The 26,118-nt window shown below is 42.6% G+C and overlaps 1 protein-coding gene and 1 non-coding gene across 2 annotated transcripts in view; both read right to left on the minus strand.

Annotated features, from left to right (window-relative positions):
• The window catches only part of itpr3 (inositol 1,4,5-trisphosphate receptor, type 3), a 68,404-nt gene that overhangs the window by 19,275 nt on the left and 23,011 nt on the right, over positions 1 to 26,118 (minus strand). Inside the window, exons 10-40 of the mRNA XM_020618943.1 lie at positions 25,576 to 25,617; positions 25,166 to 25,308; positions 24,964 to 25,063; positions 24,660 to 24,820; positions 23,907 to 24,048; positions 23,634 to 23,798; positions 22,952 to 23,124; positions 22,755 to 22,874; positions 22,122 to 22,197; positions 21,628 to 21,743; positions 20,975 to 21,226; positions 18,724 to 18,868; positions 18,481 to 18,625; positions 18,098 to 18,300; positions 16,098 to 16,218; positions 15,338 to 15,392; positions 15,060 to 15,225; positions 13,610 to 13,771; positions 11,570 to 11,644; positions 7,947 to 8,066; positions 7,624 to 7,746; positions 6,980 to 7,180; positions 6,778 to 6,893; positions 5,597 to 5,732; positions 4,163 to 4,288; positions 3,935 to 4,060; positions 2,476 to 2,596; positions 2,211 to 2,392; positions 1,696 to 1,844; positions 1,511 to 1,619; positions 320 to 413 (exon numbers count right to left, since the gene is read on the minus strand). Coding sequence (XP_020474599.1) covers positions 320 to 413; positions 1,511 to 1,619; positions 1,696 to 1,844; positions 2,211 to 2,392; positions 2,476 to 2,596; positions 3,935 to 4,060; positions 4,163 to 4,288; positions 5,597 to 5,732; positions 6,778 to 6,893; positions 6,980 to 7,180; positions 7,624 to 7,746; positions 7,947 to 8,066; positions 11,570 to 11,644; positions 13,610 to 13,771; positions 15,060 to 15,225; positions 15,338 to 15,392; positions 16,098 to 16,218; positions 18,098 to 18,300; positions 18,481 to 18,625; positions 18,724 to 18,868; positions 20,975 to 21,226; positions 21,628 to 21,743; positions 22,122 to 22,197; positions 22,755 to 22,874; positions 22,952 to 23,124; positions 23,634 to 23,798; positions 23,907 to 24,048; positions 24,660 to 24,820; positions 24,964 to 25,063; positions 25,166 to 25,308; positions 25,576 to 25,617 — 4,165 coding nt within the window. The remainder of the gene's footprint in view (positions 1 to 319; positions 414 to 1,510; positions 1,620 to 1,695; positions 1,845 to 2,210; positions 2,393 to 2,475; positions 2,597 to 3,934; positions 4,061 to 4,162; positions 4,289 to 5,596; positions 5,733 to 6,777; positions 6,894 to 6,979; positions 7,181 to 7,623; positions 7,747 to 7,946; positions 8,067 to 11,569; positions 11,645 to 13,609; positions 13,772 to 15,059; positions 15,226 to 15,337; positions 15,393 to 16,097; positions 16,219 to 18,097; positions 18,301 to 18,480; positions 18,626 to 18,723; positions 18,869 to 20,974; positions 21,227 to 21,627; positions 21,744 to 22,121; positions 22,198 to 22,754; positions 22,875 to 22,951; positions 23,125 to 23,633; positions 23,799 to 23,906; positions 24,049 to 24,659; positions 24,821 to 24,963; positions 25,064 to 25,165; positions 25,309 to 25,575; positions 25,618 to 26,118) is intronic.
• Positions 19,499 to 19,571, minus strand: trnak-uuu (transfer RNA lysine (anticodon UUU)). The gene has a single exon. It is a non-coding gene; the product is annotated as a tRNA-Lys (tRNA).

Below are 26,118 nucleotides of genomic sequence, written 5' to 3' on the forward strand. Positions count from 1 at the left end.
ACCCACAATTTCCGGCTGAGTGTTTTCAGCTTCCTGCCATGACTTTGAACTAAACTGGTGATCAGATGCTGTTTCTCTTCCTGCTTTTTGTTATTAGACAGTCACACCTGTGCACTGAAAGGCAACAAACAAGGAGACAAGGCAAAAAGAAACAGGCAACACAAAAAAGTAAACAAGTTTCAAGAGGAAACATCCTGAATTAATACAAGACCATGAATCAGAATAAAAGAACTGGGATAAAATGAAATGGGATTAAAGAGGCATCTGTCAAACACGCAGCACAAAGTAGAAACAGTAAAGGTGTCGGCGGCGGGCATACTTGCAGCTCCGAACTCAGCCAGGTCGTTCTTTGTGCTGTTCTTCTTGTTGGGAAACAAGTAGTTCTGCAGTAAAACTTTCCGCAGCGCAATTCCCTGAAAAAAAACAAAACCAAGGCATAGATCAAAAAGTCACTTGATATAAGAGTTTTCAGCTCACATCTTTCAGGGTTTGTCACATTCTTACACTGACTGTGTGTGACACTACATAAACAGCGAGCGGGATTCATCTGTAGATATCCGAGAAGAGCTTAATCCACTGTTTTAAAAAAAGTATATTTATATTTGACCTTATAAAAGAACAAATATGTCTGTTTTTTGACAAAATCATACTGAACGTTTGATTCCTGTCTTTAAGTCAGTTTATATAGTCAGGTTTGTGTTAGTAAGGGGCAGACGGAGCTTCTGAGCCTCAAACAACGACAACAAAAAAAAAACAAGTGACATCTGGTGGTTTGTAAAACTAAAGGCAGCTCGTAAAGCCAGGCTGAAGCATCGCAGCCCCTCACTGACTTTCCCACTTTTAGGTTCATGTGAGTAGAAAAAGCTTCAAAGGTTCAGTTTCATCCACTCGTCTCCGGTGTGTTCACAAACTACGGCCTTAAGTTTCAGCAGGGCGATGCAGTATTACACGTTCAAGGCTCTTACACTCTGTCTCTCTTTCTTTTGATTCTTACATGAACAGACCGTTAAACTGAAACGGAGCAGGCTGAAGCCAAAGCTTATCAACACAGCCACCACTCTGCATTTACCTGTTAACCTATAAATAAAGATACGTGCTCAAAACAACAACAGCCAAGTGAAACGCAAGCAAACAAAACCATGTCATTTCCATAAAGGAGGACGTGTTAGACTACGTTCTTATTATCTTTATCCATGTTCTTGAACCTACTGAACGTTTGACACATTTTCATCTCACCTTCACAGCTCGTCCATACATTCACCCCCGAACAGAGACGCACCTGTTTTCACTTATGCTGCGGCTGAAACCTGCCTTACTGAAAGTCAAGGCAGGTTTACCTGAAGAGTGCACGTAGACACTGCGCCGACCAAAGTGTTTTCACACAGACATTTAACACGCATGATTAAATAACTGTACACGTGTTTAAAGCTGTAACAGGTCACAGTCGCTCTGCTGCTCGGAGACTCACTTCCTCTGACCCTGACTTCTGTTTGCAACATGCTGAACTGACCTTGTCGTCCAAGTCCAGCGTCCTGATCAGCATCTCCTGCAGTGTCCTCAGCACTTTGATGCACAACTTCTCCTCAGCAGATATCAGCGCTTTGGTGTGCTGGATCAACCTACAAACAGACACACACACGTTTCCCGTCACCCCTCTGTCAGCACTGCAGCAGGCTCTGGACGCAGAAAACTTACTTGGAGATGAATCCTCCGGACTCACAGCGCTGGCGGACTTCGGTTCCCTCCATGAAGAGCAGCTCGGGCTGATGGAGGACGTCCACCAACACGGACAGCTCGGCGTTCACCAGCGGCTTTAGACGCTCCTCCAGAGTGTTGATGATGTCCTGTTGGCATCAGACACTCGGTTACTGCTGCACTGGGTGGTTTGTGATAGAGCTGTTTAAAGGTGCTGGTTAGGCTGTTTCTAAACTGAAACATTTGATAAGACTGTATTAAAATGTGATTCCTGACGTTACCAACACGTTCCTCGCTCTTTGTGCAGCTCCCTGCTCTGGGCACCACACTCAAGCCGTCTCTGTTTTGCTTCGACTTTCTTTTGTCTTTTATTTAATGACTCTGCATTTTGGTGTAATGTTTACTTGCAGAGCCCAGGAAGGGTAGTGGCCAGTGAGGATCCAAATGCATACATAAAACAGCGTATTGTGTCCCGACCCGCTGGTCTCAACCTGAGCTGGACTGGTTTACTGTACCTGTAGTTTCTCTATGATGTTCTTGTAGTCCCAGGGGTTGCTGGGAGCGATGGGTCTGGAGGAGCGGATGGAGGATTTGTAGTTCGGGTTGGAGCGGGACAGAGAGTTGACAGCAGAGCTGGACAACAAGGAGCTGAGCTGAGCCTCCAGGTCCAGAGGAAGCAAGATAGAGAGACTCTTGGCTAAACACAGAGAGAGACCGACATCAGCCTGTGGACAGAAATGACCCGGTCCCTGTGGGTGGAGCCAGGTGTGTGTGCGTTACCTGTCTTGGCGAGGGTCTTGATGCAGGCCTCTACCTGTGCTCGGTGCTGCTGCTGCAGCCAGGGACAGTCCAACAACCTGACAGAGGACTGGAGCAGCTGAGTGACGATGGTGTGATGAGTCTGACGGAGCGAGACGACACAATCAGACCTGAACTAAACACACTTATTATCAAGTGAATGAAATCAAACTAAACTGTCAAATATATGCAGATGAAGACATGAACACATACAAATAAATTGCTGTTGGAAAAATAGATGATAAAGTGAACGATACCTGATATTACATATTTTACGTATTTACACCTATTTATTTATTTTACTCCTTGTGTACTGTACTCAGCACTTCCTGGCCGGAGGCATCGTGTTTTCAGATTGTCCTTCTGTCCATCATCCAATTCACGTGACTGTGAGACTTTTTCAAATCTGGCACAAACGTGCACTTGGATTCCCAGAGGAACTGATTAGATTTGGGGGTTTTTCACGATATTCAGTTGCAACGTATGTGACAAAAACGATGATGAAAAATATTCACCTAAAACCCATTTTTCATTAAAACTTTGAAAACGAGAACTAAGACAAAATGTTCCACATTTTTGTTCACCAAGACAATTAAAGTAATGACGTCTCAATGCAGGGCGCTATCCAGCGGCCTGCGGCGTGAATGGACTCACAGATTGTGAAACCAAATGCCTCCTGTTCAGACGCTCATGTAGCTGCTTGACCTGTTGCACCACCGTTAATCAGAAGGGTCTGGTATTCACTAACACTGTCTCTGTCAGCTGATGTCAGAGAAACAGACTTATGAACTAAATTCACCTACAAGCCGCTGAGAATTAGAAGAAGACAAACACAGCCACAGTTCACTTCATACTATCTGACTTGACTGGGGCTCTGCAGTCTCAGGGCCACGATCCATCTTCAGCTGATTAAACCTTTACTGCAGGCATGAGCACTCGATAGTGTTCGGCCCAAGACAGTCCTGCGACACACGCAGTCAGGAGACGATGCAATAGGTGTAATGTGCAATATTAACAAAATATACAGCTTGCCCGAACTTTAAATAAGACAATAATTTGATTTGATTTACACATGTTTTGGTGTTAACTGCAGAAAGAAAACTGAGTTCTGTTACATCGGTAATGAGAAACTGCGCCTGCAGCAGGTTGTGGACAGAACCGCAACACGAGACAGTGGACGTCTGTATCATGGATTTGGTCTCAGTTTCAGAACTAATAAACACCTGTAACCATGGTAACCATACATAAAGATGGAGACAGTTGGAGCGTCACAATGCTTAGAAGATATAAACATTAAAAATACAGGACATAAATGAGACTAAAACAATCTTTAGTTTCTGTGACTAATAGCCTTTTGACAAAAATGCATTTAAACATAAATCCACATTAACACTGCGACTGTTCAAAGGGTTTTTTCAGCGAAGTGTGTCACGCCCCTGACCTGCAGGGAAGTGCTGTTCTCAGAGAACGGGGAGCTGAAGAAGGACTTGATGGTGTCGAAGACCACGTTGATGATGTACTTCTCCAAGACGGGATCAGTAAGACGCTGCTCGCGTTTATTACAAACCTGCAGAAAAAGAAAACATTGTGAAAACAGAAGAAAATCTATGTGTGAGCAGGCCAGTCACTCCGCAGCTAACCATCATCACCACTACAGCGCTGGTGTTACCCGGGCCATGTCCACCGTGAAGTCTTCAAATAGATGCCAGATGTGGTTAGACGTGTAGATTTCCTTCATCTCCACCTCTGTGTCCACATAGCAGTGATTCACAAAGTTCACATAGGCAATCTTCACCTGGAGACACAGACAAACAAAGAGGCTTCTAAGTGTGACACTGGACCTGCAGCACTTTCTACCAGCACTCAGGCAAAAGTAACTATACTACAGTGTAAAAGTACTACAAGTCCTGCAACCAAAATGTTGAATTAACTGAATTAACAGCACAAAAGTATCAGCATCCAAATCTACCAGCAGTACCAGTACTGGTCCAGCAGAACGACCCATGTTCCAGTAACATCTCTGGATACTGGATCATAGTGACTAATTACTGTGTCCATCACTTTAATGCTGCAGCTGGTAAAGGTGGAGCTGATGGTAACTACCTTATATACTTATACTGGGAAGTACTTTCCATCCTGCTGGGTAGCTGGTGGATTTCCTACTGGGATCAATAGAGTCTGATGGTTCTACTGGGTTTGGTTTGATTCATCTGATTCTGGACCTGAAGTTATCAGGTACATGTAGTGTAGTAAAAAGTACACGGTCTGTCTCTGACATGGAGTCACAGGATGAAGGAGCAGGACATGGAAGTACTCAGGTAAAGTACACATACCTCTAAATTGTACTTAAGTAAATGTACTTAGTTACTTTCCACCAGCATCTCTAACAACATTTACGTGGACCCACAGCGGTGCTCGACAGTTGGTCAACCCTTTCAAATGTCCTATATTTCTACATACAGCCGACCGAAACCAGGACCAGACCCTAGATCCAGAATCAAATCAACAACAAACATAATTCTGTTCATTCATTTAATGAGCAAAATGATCCAACATCTGTGAGCCTCATGTAATATGAGTCCACTGACCGACACTCAGGCGTGAGCGTCACCATTGGTGTGTGGGCTTCACTGCATGGGTTCGTGGAAATGTAGCACACCTCGATCACAGGAAGCGCCTGAGGACAAAACTTGTGGTTCCTCACCAGACTGGAAAATGTTACAGAATTCAACAGTAGTAGTACCTCCCCCAGGAGAGGTCCCTTAACAAAATACACTCCAGGTTTAACATTCAAGGATCGGAAGCGTCTGGTCGACGTTAATGCTGGTTACTGAAAGGTTCACATCCAGCAGAAATACGCACTGTGTACACACTCTGCTCAGTAGTGTCATCACTTTAATTCTAGTTTTAGGACATAGAAGAAGATCATGCTTTGGGTCAGCTGTATGTAAACATATAGAACATTCTCAAGGCGTTCACCACTTTACTGAACACCCACACACCTGAGTGAGTTCAAACCATTTGTCCTCTAGCCGTCAGTGCAGGTGTGGGCAAAGCTAAATAAAAATATGGAGACACACACACACACACACACACTCAGTACCTCGGTGATGCAGTCGTCGTGTGTCACCACCCGGACCACGTCCTCCAGAGGCAGCAGTGAGGTGCATTTGATCTCCGTGTAGACGTTCTTCCCCTCTGCACAGGCTGACAGCAGCTCCACCAGAGAGATGTGATACCTGCAGAGAGGAGCAAACGTTTCCCAGATTACATCCACAACCTGGAAAAATAACTGCCTGCTTGTGTTAACAAGCAGCAGTAGAAGTGACAGAAAAGCTGAGCATAAAGACAATATCAATAACTTCTGAAGTGTGTACTTAGGTATTTGATATATATCAGTAAACTGAGGGATTTCAGACAGATGTGAGCTGCTCTGGCCTAAACAGATCCAGGACCAGATTTACTGCAGCTCTGAGCCTGTTTGTCAGGCAGACGTGATGCATTCTGCCCCGTCACCTCAAGAAGGACGGTGTGGTGGTAAGGGAAGTTACTTATTGAAGGTAATGGATTACATGTTACTACTCATAAAAATAACTTGCCATATTGCTTTCTAAGGCAGTAACAAGTAAATATAAAGTAAGATATGCTCTAATATAAAGAAAAACCATTTTCTTCCACGCACTTCTGCCTACTACCAGGTCCTTCGTGGGATCTTCCTGTGGACTGGCAGACTGGGGACTTCAGAGTGTGCTCTGGGGTATCACACTGTTCAGCCTCCCTGGGAAAGCCTACGCCAGGGTGCTGGAACGGAGGCTCCAACTGATCGCCGTACCTCAGATTCAGGAGGAACAATGCGGATTCCATCCAGATCGTGGAAGAATGGACCAACTCTTTATTCTTGTACGGTTACTGGAGGGATCCTGGGAGTTTGCCCACCCAGTCTACACATGTTTTGCGGACTTGGAGAAGGCTTACAACCGGGTCCCTCGTGGGATCTTGTGGGGGTTACTTTGGGAGTACAGGGCACCGGGCAATGTGCGGGATGAGCAGAAACACATCCCTGCTCTGTTCATCCATCACTGTTGCTTTGGTAGCAACGACACATATTTCTGACGTGTGTAAAATGCAGAGTTGTATGTCGCGCTGGACGTCATGTTAAACATCACACCTCTAATACCAGGATGCCAGTACCTATGTACACAGAACAGCTTTTTGTCGTTCAGTGTAAACCGGCAAAGCTGCCATAAAGCTAGTGTGTTTCCATGGCGTGGCTGCCACAGGTACCTGAGCGGGCTGCTCTCGCTGATTCCCTCCCTGCTCTCTGCCATCAGCTCCAACATGGTGTTGAAAGAGGTCTTATCATTGTAGAAGACGACTACATCCTCCCCTGCATTCGTTAACTACAGAGATACAACAACGCATTACTACACCAACACAGTGACATATTGAAACATTCTGGCAAAGTGACACGTGTCCTCGTCCTCACCTCGGTCATGATCATGTCCTGACACTTCTTCACGTACTTGCCCTCGGCCTTGATGATGGTGTGGAGGAAGTTGAGGTACTGGACGTGGCGGCCGTGCGTGGCCAGACAGTGGATGAAGTGCTGCAGGACGCTCTCTGAGATCTCACTGCACAGCTGGTAGTTATTACTGAAGATGTGCTGCACTGTCTCCGCCTCCAACAGCTACAGGTGGAGGAGGAACAGTTTCATTACTCTGTAGGGCTGCTAATAACTCTGTCTTTACAATACCAGAATCTGGGGACTGCATCCAACAATTTTCTGAACAAGACAAGTTTTAACTTCCCTCTCAGACAAATGGAGGTGATTTTACACTGGTGTTACTGGTCAGCTAAAATAAAATCACACCAAGGGCAAATTTAATGTCCAAGGAGGTCACCAGAACCCCAGGGTGATGTCTGAGGATCTACATGGCTCTCTGGCACTGGCTCATGTCATCGTTCATGAGTCCTCCATCAAACAAACACTGAACCAAGATGGTGTGATGTCAGGAAAGCAAGGAGGAAGCCACTGTTCTCCAAGAAGAACACTGTTGCCAAACCAGAAGGATGGAAAGTAATAACATTAAGCTTGTGCTGATTAACTGGAGCAACTATAAAACAGTGTACCCCAGGGGTGAGGAAGAGGTTGAGGTTCTTGTGCAGCAGAGCCTGGTTCTCCTGGTTCCCCATACAGAACTTCTGCAGGAACAGATGAGTGTTCCTAATGATCTCCTGCATCTTCACATCATTCTAGAGACAGACAGACAACGACAGAGAGATTGGAGGTGGTGGTGGTGGGGGGGGGGGCATAATAGTGAACATAATAGTGTAAACGACTAAACACGCCACCAACCATTAATCTTATCGGTATCTGGAAAATGTCAAGATACTCATAGATATTCATCGTGAACCTGCTGTGATACTCTTATTTTGGCGGTTATCAGTCGCACCTTATCGTAGGACACCTGCAGCAGGTCCAGCATGACTTTATGAGCTCCCATGTTCTTCAATAACCTCTGCTGCTTCTTCCAAACTCCACTGCTGCACATCTTATTCAACCTCTCCAGGATCTACAGAGGAGGCAGGGCGGACAGACGGAGCTTGTGCATTATTAGGACAAACATAAATTACAGATCAATGTGGGTAGATAGCTTCCTGGAGAACAGACAGCGACAACAGTAAACAATTTAAATGATTTAAAAATACTGAGCACAGTGTTTGGCCCCTTATTGTTCATTTTAAAATTAAAAGGTATTAAATTTTTAGGTGATAGTTTTTTGTTTTTTTTTATGTTTTTTGTTTTTGTGGCAAAAAATCTGAAGCAACTTTTGGATCCAGAAGGAAAAGAAAATAGCAAATAGAATTGGTTTAATTTTAACAAGCGGTCACTAAATTTTATTAAACTAAATTCATAATAAGACTCACTGAAATTATTTTGAAACAACCATGTCTACGATTATTGCAGTTCTGGTTAATATTTTCCAGAATCAGACTTTATTTACACTTACAGCTCCATACATTACTTACTATGTTGAAGCATGGAGAAAACTGTTTTCACAGGACCAGTGCCTGATGATCAAAGATGAGTCAGAAGTCTGGCAGATTGTACAATAAACATTGTTTAAAAAATATACTGCACAAAGAAACCACTGCCTAAAAGCACCCAAAACTTATTTAAATAAACCAGTGAATATTTATTTTAGTTTAAGTTCTAAATTCACAGAATGTTTGTGGTGAGGTGTGGAAACATTATATTACACAAGCCTAAGGGTTTTAAATTAATGTAAGGTATGAATAATAAATGTTAAGGATATTATAGCTTTTGTTAGTTTTGTTAGTTAAGTTAATTAACTGGTTAATGTGGAGCGTGGGTGGCGCATTTGATAGAACATCACCCTTTTGATCTGAGGGGTCTAGGGTTCAAAGCATTTAATACCTCACTGGGGGTGGCTGTGGCTCAGGAGGTGGTGGTCATCACCTAAACAAAAGGTTGGTGGTTCAATTCCCGTTCTCCACATGTCAAAGTGTCCTTGGGCAAGACACTGACCCCACAGTTGCCCCCGAAGGCCAGTGCAGCGCCGCCATCGCTGCAGACGGCTGCCTCGGTTCCACACCGGAGACAAATTCCTTGTGTGTGTGTGTGTGTGTGTGTGTGTGTGTGTGTGTGTGTGTGTGTGACATAACTGGCCAGTAAAAGTGATGAAATTAGGTTGTGCACGTTTTCCCAGCAACATGCACACCTCAGGATGAAAGTGGTTTGGTTTATGGCCTAGAAGTTAGGGCTAACTCAGTGAATCTAAATTAAATGAATTCAATCCATACAGTATAAAAAGTGGACATAGCAAGGCACGGCATCACACGCTGATTTGCACTGGAGCCAGTCGGAACCCCAACGCTACAGATTACAGTTGTTGCAATCCTTTACTGGTGGAGCCGGGGATTTCTAAAGTAGTTCATAGTGATGTTCACGAACGAGCCAGTTCTATTCAACACTCATTGGTAGGAACGAAGGGATCTGAGTCATTCTTTTTATCCTTATGCCCAAATTTCACTGCCTGTGTTCTAAATTTACTTCACTACGAGGGAGAGGGAGAGGGAGCAGCACAAGCAAAACAAAGCACTGAATCAGAAAAATGATATGTATTTTCTGATTGTTTCACAAATAAACATGGCCACACCTCCACAAAACAAAGATTTCCTGTGGCCTCTGCACCTTGTGTGTGTAGCTAAGTCCTGCCCCTGGTCAAACACATGGACCTGAAACTTGGATTACCCCTCTATGTAATAAAAATGACTTGCTGTTTTGGACGGCTCTATGAAAGGAAGCCAGCCAAAAGAAAGGCTAGCTTCAAAGAGTCACTGTTATCACTAGTTCATGGTAGTTTGTAGGTACCGTTGTAGTAAACTGTAGTTCAGGGTGTTTCCTTCTAATTTATATTCAGTTTATTTATGTCAGTGCACAACTGTTAGGAAATCGTGGTGTATAGACCGACTTAATGCTAATGTTAGCTAAATTAGCTAAACAATGCTAACAGGCCAGGTATGATAATCAAAAAGATTAAACTTAATAAAACAGTGTATGGCAGCACCCCTGAAGGTCTTATTAGTGTAAGTCCGTAACCACAGCCACAGTGGAACTGTCTGGACAAAAATCAGGTTTATTGCAGAAACAGAATGTGAAAGCCCAACTCAGTGTGAGTCCAGGAGAGAACCACAGTTTCGATCATCAAAGCTTCTTTAAGCCTCAAAATCTTATTAATGAAGCAGTAACTTCCAAAATGAACACCAGTACACCTATTAGCAAGCCTGAATTAAGAAATATAGAGCATTTCTCATGTCTCTTATATGATTGTTCCTCAATCCTTGATCCTTCAACCTAAAAGTCATTCCGGTCGACTGAGGATGTTCCAAGTCTCTTATATCAGCTCTGAGGAGTGAGGAAGCTGCTGGAGGAGCCATAGGTGAGGACACATGAGAGCTTTTTATGAGCCAACAAATCAGTTGGTGATTGGATGCTACAGCTGAAGAACAGCAGGAAGGGACGTCTCATGTCATTATCCCGTTGAGTCCTCTCGCTTGGCATGTTTTCCTTGTATTATTACCTCACATCTTATGTGTGCGGGACAAAGAGGCAAGAAAAAGATGCAAGTGAGGGAAATGAACACCTGTGTAAGAGACTTGAGAAATACCCTTAGACCATAATTGGTCCTTGAAAATAATGGTTGACTTAATATTTCTAAAGTGAAGTTGACACTTGGAGCCAGGAATTTTTAGACACGGTGCCCAGCGGCTGTGAGCGACTTTGACCTTTAAGATAACTCTGCTTTGGCTTCAGCCTCCAGGTCGCTGTGGTAGCTGCCACCTGATTCAAGCTGTCAATTTAAAATTATGAACCCTTTGAGTAAAGGTGAAGCACAGTGATTCTGTACCATCAAACAGTGTTTCAAGACTTGAAAACACCTCACAGTAAAACAGATGGGACAATCAAGTTCCACTGTGAACAGTTTCCATAATTCCCTGACAAAGCTTGTAAGTAAAAAAAGAAATTTGCTTGAAAGCCGAACTCATTCAAAAGATCAAGGAAATGCAAAATAATTTAGACTTGGAGACTGAATGGCAGCTGAACAACGAATGATCAGAGGCCAAAACCAATCAAGCAGAAGCAATTGTTTTGATTAACTGAACTTCAGAATGCTTTTTAACAAAGTGAGGACTGTGGATTTTGTCCACGGTTTCTTACACTTGAGTCGTGTAAGAACCGTTCCTTCAATTTACAAACCCAACTGGTGGGTGAGTATTGCATCCTTTAATTTTCCCCTTTATTTACATCTGTAACATTTAGATACTGTTATCCAAAGTGACTACCAGGAAAAAATAATTACATGTAATCATTCTGAGCAGTGAAAGCCCCTATTGCTGAAGAGACAAGAGTGACACACACATCAGTCCCGCCCACAGTGATTGATTGACAGGTGATCTCTCGGCGAAGCTCACTGTAGAAAACACCACAGCAGAGATGGAAATGACCGTACACATTATCACGTGCAGAGCAGAGATACACGAGTGTTCTCACCTCTTTGACTTTCTGGTAGTTCTCATTGCCCTTAGCCAGGTTCTCCTTCTTGGGCGCTGGTCCTTCTGATGCCCCCTGCAGGATGCAGAGGGTAAGACAGCATATGCAGTTCTCTGTGGGTAAGCTACTAGGTTATACACACTTGAATAACAAATCAAACTATTGCTCACTACAATATGTGTTCTATGTAATGCAACAAACCTAAGCAACAAGGTGATTTCATTCATTGTGGTCCTTTTGTACAGATGTGCCATTAGCAGGAAAACTCCCCAAACTGTTCTCACACTGAAGCCATTAAACTGTGATTGTGACCCTGGTCCACATTCAGATCCACTGACTGAGGACCGGACAGCAGATGTGAATACAGCCAGCACTACCATATATTCTGAGCTGCACACTGCTGTCCACAAAGTCTCGCAGACAGATGAGAGAATCATCATGAAGCTCCTCAGGGACTCTCTCAGAAGGTTCTTTGACCTTCATTTTTTCTGAATGAAAAACAAACTATGTGCTTGGAGAAGCTATCTCAATTTTAAATATCCTCCTGCACACCAAAACTACTTCTTCCTGATGTAGTTAGAAACTTCCTCATTTCAAAAACTTATCTAGGGCTTCACAAAAAGCAAATACAGGAGAGTCTTTTTTTTCTGACATTTCTGCATTTGATTGGACCTAAGAAACGCTCCCCATGTTTCCCTTTGATCAGCATTTCTTGAGAATCAAGATCCTCCTATGAGAGCTTTCTAGACAGACAATTAAGTTAACTGTTATAACGCTGGAAAACAATAACTGCTCCTTGCAACAACTGCTACCGTAGCTTCCGTGTTGACTAAACATGAAGTTGGAGGAACAGATACATCACTCACTGTTGACTGGTTAGAGAAAAATAAAAAAACATAAACCCGCCTCCCAAACAGAGAAAGGTTAACACGAACACAGCTCAAAGTGAAGTGAAAGGCCGTTCAGTGTGATTATCCGGTTAGCAATTGACCGGAAATTAACTTTCGACTGACATATTGCTTGTTACATTGCTGTGTGTCTATATGATGTATGGTGATGATAAGATGGTGCTATAAAGACATTTTGAAGCACTGTGCCTTCATTTCACAGTAGAAAGAAACAATAAAGAGAGAGATGGAGGTGTCACATGCAACAGAAGTCAGAGGCCAAATGTAAACCCAGGACCATGAAGTTGCACCTTAGCCAGCTGAGACACCAGCAAGCCCCACACCAACATTGGGAACAGTAAGTAAAGTAAAGACCCAGATGCAAAGGATCAAAACTATTTTTTTTGTTTCACGTTAGTGGTTTAGTTTCATGAGTAGCATTCTGATTATTAATAATTGTTAATCTTCTACCAAGAAAACTGTTCATTTGCTGGTTTGTTAGTGAGTGTCCTGGTGGTTATCCACAGTCATTTTTTACAGTTATTTACAGCAGCTTGAAGTGTCACATAGACATGTAGACATGATGATCACACCTGCTAGTTCTGAAAAAAGAGTGAAAGTCCGACAATATTATCAGCTTCTTGCATGAATTCTCTCTCAAACTAAAGATGTATGCTGATGATACTGTGCTTTTCACCACCACCACCTCATCTCTCATTCTTCCTGATGTGTTCCTCATGTGTACTTTTTAAAAACCATTTTATTCTGTGACCAGTTTTTCTCCAAAAATGTGGGAAAAGATGTGAATTAGTAATATTAGTTGTGTCACCTGTGGCAGGAACATAAACATTTTCATTTCCAGGCATTCAGGTGGATTTAGGTGAACAAATATCCATTAATTACATGACTACATCATTCTACAACACCAACACCTATCAGCCTATGCAATACAGTGAGTATAATCTTTTTCTAAAGATTAAAAAGTTTAAACCTGGAACTGGACATACTGGGGGAAAGGTGCTACAAGAAAGGGAACAAATAAGATATGAAAGTTTATTTTTGCTGGTGTATTTCTAAAACTATTCAGTCACTAAATAGACTTATGCTCACCTTTGTTGTATTAGAGCTAGTTATGAAGATCTTTGCTCCTCACCTCTCCTTTCTCCTTGCCCTTTGTGTCCTTCACATCCCCTCCTCCCGAGCCCTTCTTCTCCACCCACAGCTCAGACTTCTCCACCAGTGTCCGGAGGCGATCCAGATCAGCCTTGATCAGCTTGTAGTTCTCCACATCCTGAGCTGAGATCAGCAGCTGGACCTGCAGATGCACAGGGAAACGTCGTTGAGGATTACAGTGGGTGTCCTGCTAAGGGTGGGTTGGTCAGTCATCGTGAAATTTTTCACTTTTAGATTTAAACAAATGCCACTGAGCCCCAAACCTACAGCCTTGTAAGTTGTAATAACCCCAAAATTTGAAAGGCTGTGTAGGCCGACCCCTCCATCCTAAAGAGAATCAGGACACCCCTACCACCACACGTGAATGTGCAAATTAGAAGGATAGGGCTAAGCAATAAATTGGATTTGGGCAAAACATTGTGTAAAGGTAGACATTTTCAGATTCGGAGGCATTTTATCTTCAATTTTAAGTCTACATACGTTTTTTGGCCAGAGCGATGTCTAACCTTTGAAACGAAATGCCTGAACAGGAAGTAGAACTGTAGACCCACAGATTAAAAGCCTGATGCTCTGCCAGCTGAGCTACACAGGCTCAGAAAACTAGGCTCACTGAAAACATTCAGGCAGGCAACAACATCTGGTTGCACTGAAAGCAGTGGCACTTCACACCATGAGACAATAAAGGCATGTACTGTAAGTCTTCAGCTGAAGGTATTACTGTATAAATACTTCCTTATTCAGCAGGTAGTGAATGATTATACAGTGAACTGGTCTCTGGTACTGATTAGGTTATTTATCAAATGAATAAAGGCAGACTGACAAAACCCTGACAGCGCATGACATCAGCAGCAGTATACTGAGTATCTTCAAGGTTTAAACTTTGCAAACAGTGTTTAACAGTAAAAAATATTAAGAGCTTAGAAGTGTAAAAGCATTACAAGTGTTAGTGACGTTAGGCCTTTATGTGTTTCAAGGAAGTGATCCAGAACAGAAAATACAAGGCCAAAAGATACAAATATTAATGGAGAAGCTGGATCATGGTCAGTATTATAGTCAGAGTTTCTTAAATGGAATTCATAATATTAAATTTATAATATGACACGTGAGAAAGTCTGGTGGGAAATAAAGTGGTGCTGTTTTCAGTTAGGGTGCCTTATTGTAGAAATGTGTTACTACAACTAACAATTGTTTTCATTATTGGTTAGTGTATCAGTTGTCTCAAATACTCGATGGAAATGTCTCTAAATGTTCAGAAAACAATGAAGACTTTAAGCAACTGAATAAGTGATTATTCAAGTAATCGTTCAGCCTAAATCTTGTCTCACTTTATTCTGAAAAGTGATACTTTTAAAGAAACACTGGATTTTCACCTTAGAGGGAAAAACACTCCTAATTCTGTTTGCTCTGTGTGTGCATGTGTGTGTGTGGACCTGCTTGAAGGTGTGCATCACTTCCTGTCTCTGGCTGAAGTGTCTGAAGAGCAGCTGCAGAGCTCCAGACACCAGAGGGGCATAGTTGTGCATGGTGAGGTGGATCAGCACCCGCAGGAACATGCGACCACCTTCATCATCCACCTCCAGGATGCTGTTCCCCTTACTTTATTGAAATACACACACACGTCTAATATGCCTCTTAAAAGGTCACAAAAAACCATATAAGTTCTGACAGTAATGACCACGCAAGTGTCTGTACATGGAGCTTTACATACCCAACTCCAAACATGGCCTCTGCCTGCTCTCCAATGTGCTGCAGGTTGATGGTGGCTGAGGAGGGACAAACAACCACAGGGCTAAATGTGCAGAGGGTCACTTCCACACACAACTACTAGAGCTTTGATAATGAACACACAAAGAAAACATGGCTCGGTTTTAAAGACAGATATAAACAGGTGGCAAGAATGGTAGGGGGCCAAAAACAGGAACAAACAGACCCATTTTTACTGCAAAATGACAGACTTCAGACTATTTTGGGCTCTAGCTGTTGTTGCCATGTTGGCTGGGATGTCTGGAAGAAGTAGCAACACACAACTTAATACTGCAGGATGTATGTTGATAGAGATCACACATAACCATTTTTAAAATCCTGGTAATTATAGTCTTGAAAAAGTTATGTAAAACGTCACAAGAGCTATACAACAGTCAACCTCTACAACACTGTGTAGAAGCTGAATGTAAAAAACTGTGAGTGACTGGTGAGTGTGAAAGCTTCTACACAGGATCAAGGCCTGAATACAGCTACACACATCTTTAAACTGGAAAACAGACCAAATATCGAGACTGCACATAACACAACTGATGAAGAAAATGGAAACTATTCATGCCACCCTCAACAAGAAATAAAAATGATCAACCAGATAACAACTATTATAAATGTAAAAGAGAAACAACTGTGTTTCTGTCTGTAAGTTGTGTTTCCAGTAAGATAAAAAAATAAAAGCCTGAGTGTGTTTCCATCGGCCGTGTGTGTACCTGTTTGCTCTGTGCTAGTGGTGGCATCAGCATCAGCCATGGGATACACATCCACAAACTCCTTCTTAAACACAGATAGCAGGAAGGAGAGGCGGTAGTCCAGACGAACGTTCAGGATGAACTGAAGAGGACAGACACAGCTGAGCTTTTTCAGCTACTCAGTACAAGTGCAGCGTACTTTAACATACATCTCTCAAAGAAAAAGACCAGGGTGGTGAGACTATCTGCTACAACTGAGCACTGGTTTAATCCTGGCCAAACATTTTGTCATTTGGGGCAGATATCTGTGCATCCTGGTGCTGGACAAGAATAAAGACATAATGGGACCACGTGTGAAACCAGGAGTACTGCTTCATGGTTGTTGACCCAGCCAAATTTGACCACAAAAGGTTAATCAGTACATCCTTGAGTTTAAGTGGATGTTTCTGGCAAATCTGAAGAAATTCCCTCAGGGTGCTGCTGAGATATCACCTTCACGAGAAAGGACCGGGCAGAAGAACAAACAGCTATGAGGACAAGATGTAGACTATACTTGAACTATTAGACACTACCTTTGCTTGTCTTGACCTAATCTAATAGCTACAGGGCTAGATTAAACCCCTGACCCCCACATGACAGTTTACGCATTTTCTTAGGCAACCAGAAACCACCTAGAACTTAAATAATCCGTTAACTGGTTACCAGAAAATTAAATGCCAGTTTTGATAAATGATTAATCATTTAAGTCTTTTATTTGGCAGAACTGGCAAAAATTCAAAGATTCCGGGTCTTCAAACATGAATATTTGCACATTTTTTAAACATCTATGATAATGAACTTATGTTGGGGGCTTACACCAAACAAGACATTTGAAGTTATGTTGGACTTCAGAAAATTATGACCTTGTTTTTAAACTACCTAGTCTAGAAGCTAGAAGCAGGTCCATCCATCCATTATCTGTACTGCTTATTCCTGTATAGGGTCACGAGGGGGCTGTGATAGATTGGTGACCTGTCCAACGTGGGCCCCGCCTCTCACCCAATGTCAGCTGGGATTGGTTCCAGCCCCCCACGATCCTCTTCTGAATAAGCAGTGTGATAATAATAATAATGGATGGATGGAAAACTGTGTGCAATATCCAGCCAGTAGGCGCCAGCTCATTTTCTGTGGCCAAGTCAATGTCATTTTGTCATTTGAGCTCTGTCTACACTCTTGTAGTAGTAGTAGTCGTCTGAGTTCAGGATTAGATGGATTATTTTGGGATCTACAATCATTTCTGTCCATTGAACATGACGCTTGATGTTATTTCCACTAGGTATAAGAAACACTGCCTCTAAGAGCTGATCCTGTAAATGCCAGAACAGGGACTTGAACCCTGGACCTTTAGATTAAAAGTCTGATGCCCTACCCAGGCTCATCACCAAGCTCCATTTGAACAGGGCAGGGAGCCAGAGAGAATGCAGGAAGCTGTAGCTTATTATTTCTGTTGCACTATGTATTTTAATTTAACCTCCCATTCTTAACTAAACACACCGACTTAGGCTGATTGGTTTTGTTTGCCTACTTTTAAATGGTCATTATTGTTGTCAGTATTTAGTGTATGTTCGTTTATTTTAGTTAATCATTCCACAGTATCTCTGGCATTTCACTTAGTGTAGTTTAATTAATGTACCCTCAGTGGCCACTTTGATAGATGCAATTCAGCTGTGCCATGTGTTCTGCCTTTAAGACTGACAATTCTGTTTCTGCTGATATTGTCAGAAAAGTGTACATTCAGTTAATATGTTTATTATTGAGGCCATCATTAACAGTGTTGTTGTACATTATATTTAGAGGTATTCCCTTTTTTGCCCTACATTAGTGGGGCAGAATGTTAGAAACAACTCTATTAGCATCCTGAACTTTAGGCAATATGATAGCAGACTTTATGGCAGCGCTCTTATACTGGGTTGCATTTGGTTGCACAAGTGTGCCTAATAAAGTGGCTACTGAGTGTAGTTTTACTACAGTTAAATTCTTACCTGTAATATCTCCAGTATCTTCAGCTTGGTGTCCATCACTGTCAGGTCCATCTTGTCGATACTCTCTTTGCTGCTTCTCTGGCATTCGAGCGCAAGCCCCGCCACTCTGGCACCTGGCCCTCCAAATATGGACTGCTTCCTATTGAGGACCATGGTGGACATCATTTGGCCCATCCCATGTATGGAGCGCTTCACGTTCTTCCCTTCAGTTGGGACAGAAAACAGAAATGGTCTGTATTAATTACAACGTTAGACATTAATAAAACTGAACAGTAGACAACACACAGGTGCTATAATCACAAAGAATCAGAATCTTTATTGCCAAGTATGTTTAAAACACACGGCATTTGACTCCAGTTCAGTGGCCCCCCAGTGTGCTGTACCTGATCCGTCCTCGTGAAATAACATCCCAGTGTGTACAGGACTAGATCTACAGTCGATGATGCCAAGCAGGGTCCTGGTGAGTCTGAGCAGCTCAAAGAAGCTATAGAAACCAAAGTAGATCAAATGTCTGGCCAAGCTCACCACCTGGACAGAGGGTGGAACCAGATGTTATCACAGGAGAAAAGATCAGAGGACTGAGAAGGTTGTAGAAGGACAGAGGAAACAGAAGAGTAAAGACAGACCTCATATGTGAGTTTGTTTTTCTCCTCATTGTGGAACGGCAGGTCTTCATTCAGAACGTTGTTGAGATACTCCTCCATGAACGCCATGGTGTTGGAGAAGCGGTTCTTCTTGTTGTCTCTGCTGTTGTCCATGTTGGAGTCATAACTGCAGAGGACACACATTACACCAGATTGAAAAAGAACTCAAGAACATCTAATCTGCTTAAGCCTTTCCATTATGCAGCCTCCAGTATGTTTTGCCTTAATATGGACTATGGACAATTACATTACAATTTGAATGCTTTCCTAAGTGAGCTCCCCAGGAGCTATGCTGGTTTATGGTGGACGATCACAATTGTATACCATCACACCATGAAGTAGGCTGAAAATGCATCATCTTTGCCAAGTTTAAAATTGCAAATGACTCTGAGCTACTGGCCAGACGGTTTTCTAAAGTTTAACTCAGTGCACACAGACTTATTTTTCTGACCCGGTGAGTTTTGAAATAATGTTACTGGACACTCATTTTAAAATTGGGATACAGGAACTGTGAGCACCAACAATGCCAACAAGCTTCAGGCACTGGGGTATTATCTGTGGACAAGCAAATGTCACCTTTTGATGAGAGTTCCTGAAAAATGTCCAGAAAAGAGTGGACGTTTGTATTCAGTCTAAGACGTGTCCTTTCAGTACCTTCTGAATATTGCACTTAAGGCTTGATGTTGTTTCCAAAGACTCTACTTAATAAACTGAAACACAAACCACAACGTACTCCACTAAAAGAAGAACAACAACACGCCTGAACAGGGACTTGAACCCTGGACTCTCAGACTAAAAGTCTGATGCTCTACCAACTGAGCTACCCAGGGTCCTCCTGGATTTCTCTTTGGACAACACTGAGAGCTAGAAGGCACAAACTGGAGGAAGTCGTTATGGTTAATTATGTGTGACTTACCATTTACCACTTAATATGAGATCTACTTTAACTTCTATGTTGCATTTTAGGTTTTATGCTGTTCCCACATATAAATTCTTGGTTACATCCTGCTCTGGAGTTTATAAAGGGAACAGCTCAACAGACACGATTATTTAGACCACTGCCATTATTACACACTGAGGCAACTAGGCAGCCATGGCCAGCAGGTATGAGGGATTATTCTTTGTATGAATGCTGTTCAGCCCTCCAGCAGGCTTGTCATTGATTGGTTTAAATACCTCCCACTAGGCCTGGACTGCACCAAGTGCCCAATACAAGGAAGGGGGGAGTTTGGGAGAAATGTATTGTTTATTTGTTGGTAGTTTATGTTAAAACTTCATTTGTCAAGTTATGTTAATTTCTTTATATTTAAAGGAAATATTTAGTTGAGAGCAGGCTGTCTGTTTAGTGTTCATTAGTTGATTGTTTTGGTAGTGTCTTTGGTCTACCCCTTGTGTGTGTTGTTGGATATGTTCCCCTGTGTGTCACTTGTTAGGTCAGTTGGTTTTTGTTGAGGTATCAGACAGTTCAGTTTGCTGTATTTTGAGTTTCCCTATCTTTTTGTTGATCTCTTTTTAGGGCCCAGTTTATCTGATGTTAATGTTTGTACTTTTCCTTATTTTTGGGTTAATAAAAAGCCCATTGTTTTGAACTTTGAAAGCTGGGTCTTTTGCTTTACTGCTTGGTCCCTGACAGTGGACCTGGTGCACTTGGCGCACTTGGCCTTAAGCAGACCTTCTGTAAATGTCCAGGACCTCTGCTCCTGCTGGACACAGTGAGTGACTAGGGGTGTAAGAGTTTCCCAAATCCACGGGTTGGTTCAGTCCTTGGTTGTTTGCATTGAGTAGTGAATATGAAAATTTTGGGGTGGTTTAAAACTACAGAGAAGAAAACCCTTTAACGAGAATCATGTAGTAAGCAGACTTTAAATTAAGTGTGATAATTTGCAGAAGAATACATGAAATACCCGGCGGTTACAGCAGACAGAACTGCAACCCAAGACTGTGGATATTTGTATCGTGGTTTGGGGTTTGGTTTCAGAACTATTACATCCCTAGAGTGACAATCCTCATTCATGTAGCACTATGTCCAGCTATGCAGGAGTTTTGTGGCAGAACAACATTGTACTAAAAGCTGTAAAGGCTGATTATAAGTCTGATGCTCTAGCAGCTGAGCTACGCAGGCTCCATGAGTCAAAACCTCAGCAAACCATTCAGGCAAAGCAGAATTTCAAAAAATTTGACAATTCCAACAATCCACATAACATAAACTGATGAAGTAATAAAATCTACCGACTCTTTGATGGTGATAGAGGTGGGAATCTCGGTCCAGAGGCGAGCAAACATGACGGGGGTCACCAGCTCCTGAGGATCTCGGTCTACGTGCGTGTGGAGCATGAGGCGACAGAAGGAGGCCCGGATGTCAAAGGGTAGCGTCTCATCCATCATGCACAGGAAGATGAGCTCCACGTCCAGCTGCTTGGAGATCTCGTCTATGGCCAGATACTGACGGTCCAAACACATCCGGGCAAAGAGCTTCAGCTGGTACCTAAGCGTCCACAGAGACGGACCGAAAACTCACTGATAATGTCATACACTAAAACATTTACTAGAACATTGTCTTGTTTCTGCCTGTAGGTCCAAGATTAAGATTATAAAGGTTAAGATATTTTCAAAACTCCTACTCCTACTTCTGCTTCTACTATTCTACTGACACCAGTGGGACAAAATATTACGCAGTGAAATTGCAAACAGTGCTGTGAATTTTTCTTGCTATTGCATTTAGGTAAAAGAAAGAGTTGCAAGTTTTCTTTTAAAACATCCAAGTGCTCGAGTCTACAGGGAGACTATTCAAGTGCATCCACTCAATGTTACGTAGAATTTTCTTTAAATTTAATTTAAATTTTAGTATACAGTATTCCCAGGGGAAGGATCACTGTGTGTGTCTACCTGTAGTAGGTTAGGACGTTCTCATCATGAGCATTTCCTTGTCTCGCCTCCTGAGCCAGCTGTCTGATGCTCTTCTCCTGTCTCTCGTTGGTCTTGTCTGTCCACACCAGCCACACCTACAGAAAGACACAAGGACACCATGACCAAAAAAATAAACAGAGTATTTCCTGGTCCGGCCTGTCCAAAATGACATGACATGACATCATTGCGATGAAGTCTCATAATCCACAAGCTATCATTTATTACATTTTAGAAATTATTTTCTCCTCTTAGCTGACTGTTCTGAAGCAAACGCAACATACACAGAAGAAATTCTTCCTGGTTTTGCAGGAACAAACAGCCTCTGGTTTTCCACTGGAGCAGCTTTGAGGCTGGAAAAATCAGCTCATTCCAACTTGTCTAAAGTGTTACACACACACCGTAATGTGTGCATGATGCTGTTCGTGAGTGAAACATTCAGACCAAAGACACATTTCCTCAAAAGGTGGACCTACCTCATCCTCTTCTGTGTAGTCCTCCATGTATTCTGGTGAAACAGCATCATGGTGCGGCTCTTTTGGGATACGGCGTCTGAAGGAAATGGAATAGAGGTAGAGTGGAAATTTTAAAATCCTGACACTAAAAGTGAAAATTAGAGTAGCAGGTCAGGGTAAAGTAATTTAAGAACCTCAGATTCCTACAGAGTTTAATTGCACATGCTACTTAGCTCTGACTTTGAGTTAAGATACACACTGAGGTCAGAATAATAAATATGAAGGACAGTGACAATATTTACTCTGCTGCTATTGCACTTTCCTTTTCTCTGCTGGAGAAACACACAGTCACTACAAACATGTACATCCCGGTGAGAGAGTCACGGTGTAGAGACCTATGTTGAGACAGTTCTGTTCTTGATTGAATAAAAATGTCTTGAAATTACCTGTCATTCTTTACATTTTGTAGGTGTGCATGATTTGATGCCTCGTAGACTACACAAAATTAAAATAGACCTGTTATCCAGAAGGGATACAGCGACTTGCTTACAACTATTCCCATATGAATGCATGGGCATCCAGTGTAACATACAGTTGGATAAAGCAGTGAATAATTGTTTTTGAGGGGTTAAAGGTCATCTGTCCCTCTCTCACTCTGTCTTGATGAGGATGTCCTGGTTTTTGGGGTCCAGCACACATTTACAGATGAGCTCCTGAGTGACAGGGATGGCCACGTTGTTGGATACACACAGGTCTGACAGGTAGTCCAGAAACCTGCACACACACACACACACACAATTAAAAACTAACAACAGCAAATGACCACCTCTCCCCCCTCCCTCTGTGTGTACCTGGGCTCTCGGTTCTTGCGGACCAGGCTGACAAAGGTCTCCACCTCGGTCTTGGTGATGTGTTTCTCCAGCAGTTTGCGGTTGTTGTGCAGCAGGGCAGTGATGGTGTCTTCAGCCAGGATATCATAACCGATCTGACTCTGCATCACTCCGAAGTGTTTGGCTATGTCCTCCTGGAGGGGGAGGTTGAACAGGGGAATCAGCCAATTGTTGTTTTTCATTTCTTTCTGCACCAGTGGATCATCATCCCCACTTTCAGCATCACAACCATCACCACTGGTACCACCTTTCACTTAATTATTCTCAAGTCTCTTAAACAGTGATTCAAATTTCACCTCAAGATAAATTTAGTCATTGATCACGAGCTTTCAACCATATCACACAGTCCTCATCTGCATTAAGGTGACACAGAATTGTAGCTGTTTATCTGCTGATGAAGATCCTGATTGAAACAACAGCTACAAAACAGATGTCAGGTAATCCATCAGCATACAATAATACAGTGCATTTAAAGACTATCTACATATCTGGAAAATTGCAGTGGTCTTAGTACATCACCCTGGGGCACACCCTTTTGATACATGGAGGAAGGAACAGGAAGGCCCAAAAACTGGTCTAGTTCAAACTGGCAGTTGGCAAAACAAGGTCATTATCATGATTATTACCTGCTCACTTTCCTCACCTGGTTCTTTCGGTAGTCCTCCTGGGAGTGTCGGAGGACTCTGTAGCAAAGGCGGAGCATGTACTGGTAGGGAGCATTCTTCTGGTCGGCCAGCTCCTCCAGACACAGCAGAGGACCCTCTCCACCCCCCCGGTCTTTAAAAGGAGCCTTCAGGATGCCAAAGATCTGAACACACATTTACAATGTCTCAGTCAGTTGATAGTAGTCACTGGCTTTGTTTCCTGCTTCTGTCATGGTTTCTTTTTAAATCTCTGGATAATTTTCAGGTTGTACCTGTTTGAGGATGTTCTGTTCTCTCATCAGTTTCTGTCTCTCACGGTTGGGTTTGGTCATGGCTACATCCAGGACTGGCTGACCGCTGTTGATGACATCGGCCACAAAGAAAACCAAGTCCTCCAGCAGCTTAATTGCAAACCTGAGCAAAAAAGGAAACATCTCTGAATATAAACTCTTCATCAAGGCCTGCTTCCCTGTCTATGTTAAGTTAATGTCTTGGATTTGAAAACTGTATTTTGGCCTACAGACCCTTGTGTTCTAGCTCCACTGCGGAGAATGCAGTGGTCCAGTGTCCTTGAAAAGATTTTTGTTGTCTTATTATGACTATGGTAACAAAATGACTTACATTTTCCAATATCTTTAAGAGAAATTCTGACTTCAGGTAAAAGTTAAGTCCAGGATGTTTCCCGTAACTATACAGCTGGTTCCTGTCAGCTGTAAACCTCCTGCTTCACTTATCTGTCACTCTCAGATTTTGTCTACTGTGCAGCAGGTAGTAGGGGGTGGAGCCAGTTAGAGGCATCTGGGCCCAGTGCTTCCTGCCCATACATTTCCACCTATCCTCAATCCTTTGGAGCGCTCTTCCCACCCACACAGTTGTACATCGTTTTATTCATCCAACATTCTACTTTCTACCCATCCATGCGCACCTTTACTACTGACTGTACAGACAATCATATTTCATGGTAGTTTTAAATCAAGGTAAATTATTAAAACACACAGCAACTGCAAACAAACAAGGTGTCGTACCGGCGGTCATTTTGGCTGATGAAGCCCTGGTTAAACTGGTCTACCACGGTGCTCAACATGGCGCTGGCATCGTTGGCGAAGTCCAGATCTCTGATCTCCATGACAGGAACTGAGACGATGGCGAACGCCTCCTTATCCTCTTTAGTGGGACATGTTCCCACCTGTGGGAGGAGGAGACACCGAGGTGGATGGAAACTGGTAGTTTTTTGTTCATATAATGTTGAATCATACACTGTTTTTCCAATGATAGCTGTTACTCACTCCTGAAGAGTACGTCTGAACTGGAGCTTGAGTAAGAACTCACCATGAGTCTGATGGGCCTCTCACTGTCTATGTCAATGGGGACGTTGGTGCTCTGGATCCAGGTGTTGGTGCACAGATGTCTCAGTCGTACGTATGAGTTTCTGGAAGACAGGAGGCTCGGTTTCTATACAAATTCTCTGACTAATCTGACAGAGCGTGGTCTGGTCTGATCCCAGTCTAAGGATGGTATTCGTAGTTCCTACCGTGGCACGAATGAGTCTGTCTTCTGCAGCGTTGTGGGGTCCAGCTCGAACAGCGAGGCGATGTCGTTCCCATGAAGCACTGCTACCAGCTTGTACTTGATCCGCTCACTGTGGGACCGCTTGTTGCCACGAATACCCTCCACCTGCAGAGAGGTCAGAGGTCAGGGTGATGCTGAGGAGCTGGGAGGGTTAAAATACACAAACTGGGGGCTCTGAACGGTTTGTATTGAGTGAAATTTTCTTCTGTGTACTGTTACTGCATTCATATTTTTAGTCATATATGTCATAATAGCTTCCCAACTGCCCTCCACGACTTTCTAATCAAACCAGTGAAGTAAAGATGGACACCTCAGCTGACCTTCAGCTCGATCAGCCTCCCTGGTGTTGATGAAACAATGACAGTGACTCACCGAGGACAGCTCTGTACTGTCTCCTTTGTAGCCCGGGTTCTCCTACAACAATATCAGCAAATATATTGGCTACTGCACAAAAAAGTTTTTCTTAGTTTCTCCAATAATTTAATCAGCAGTCTGTTCAAACAAATGCATCTAGGAAGCCTTTACTTTGCTTAAAAACTAAATGCTGTAGGAAAACAATTGGAAATGTGGCCCCTATCTGGCACTTTGATATGTGTTAAACATTTATAAATCACATTCTATGCAAATAAATTGCTTATTAAATTATCAATTAAATACAAATATTATTTATAAAAGCTGACAGTTCTATTTGTCAAAACAAATTTCTATTTTCTAAATCATACTTCTATTTTTTTCAAATAAGAACAAATGCACTTTTGTAATTTTGTTTAGATTTAGTTTCATGTATTTTGATTACAGTTACTATTTTACTTAGCTTAAAAACAGACACATTAAGCCAATTAATAAATTTGTCACTTGACAGAAAACGATTCAGCATCTGTTAGATAATGGATTAGTCATTTTTCTATGCACAAA

This window comes from Monopterus albus, unplaced genomic scaffold (assembly GCF_001952655.1).
Source record: "Monopterus albus unplaced genomic scaffold, M_albus_1.0 scaffold212.1, whole genome shotgun sequence".
NCBI classification, from domain to species: Eukaryota; Metazoa; Chordata; class Actinopteri; order Synbranchiformes; family Synbranchidae; genus Monopterus; species Monopterus albus.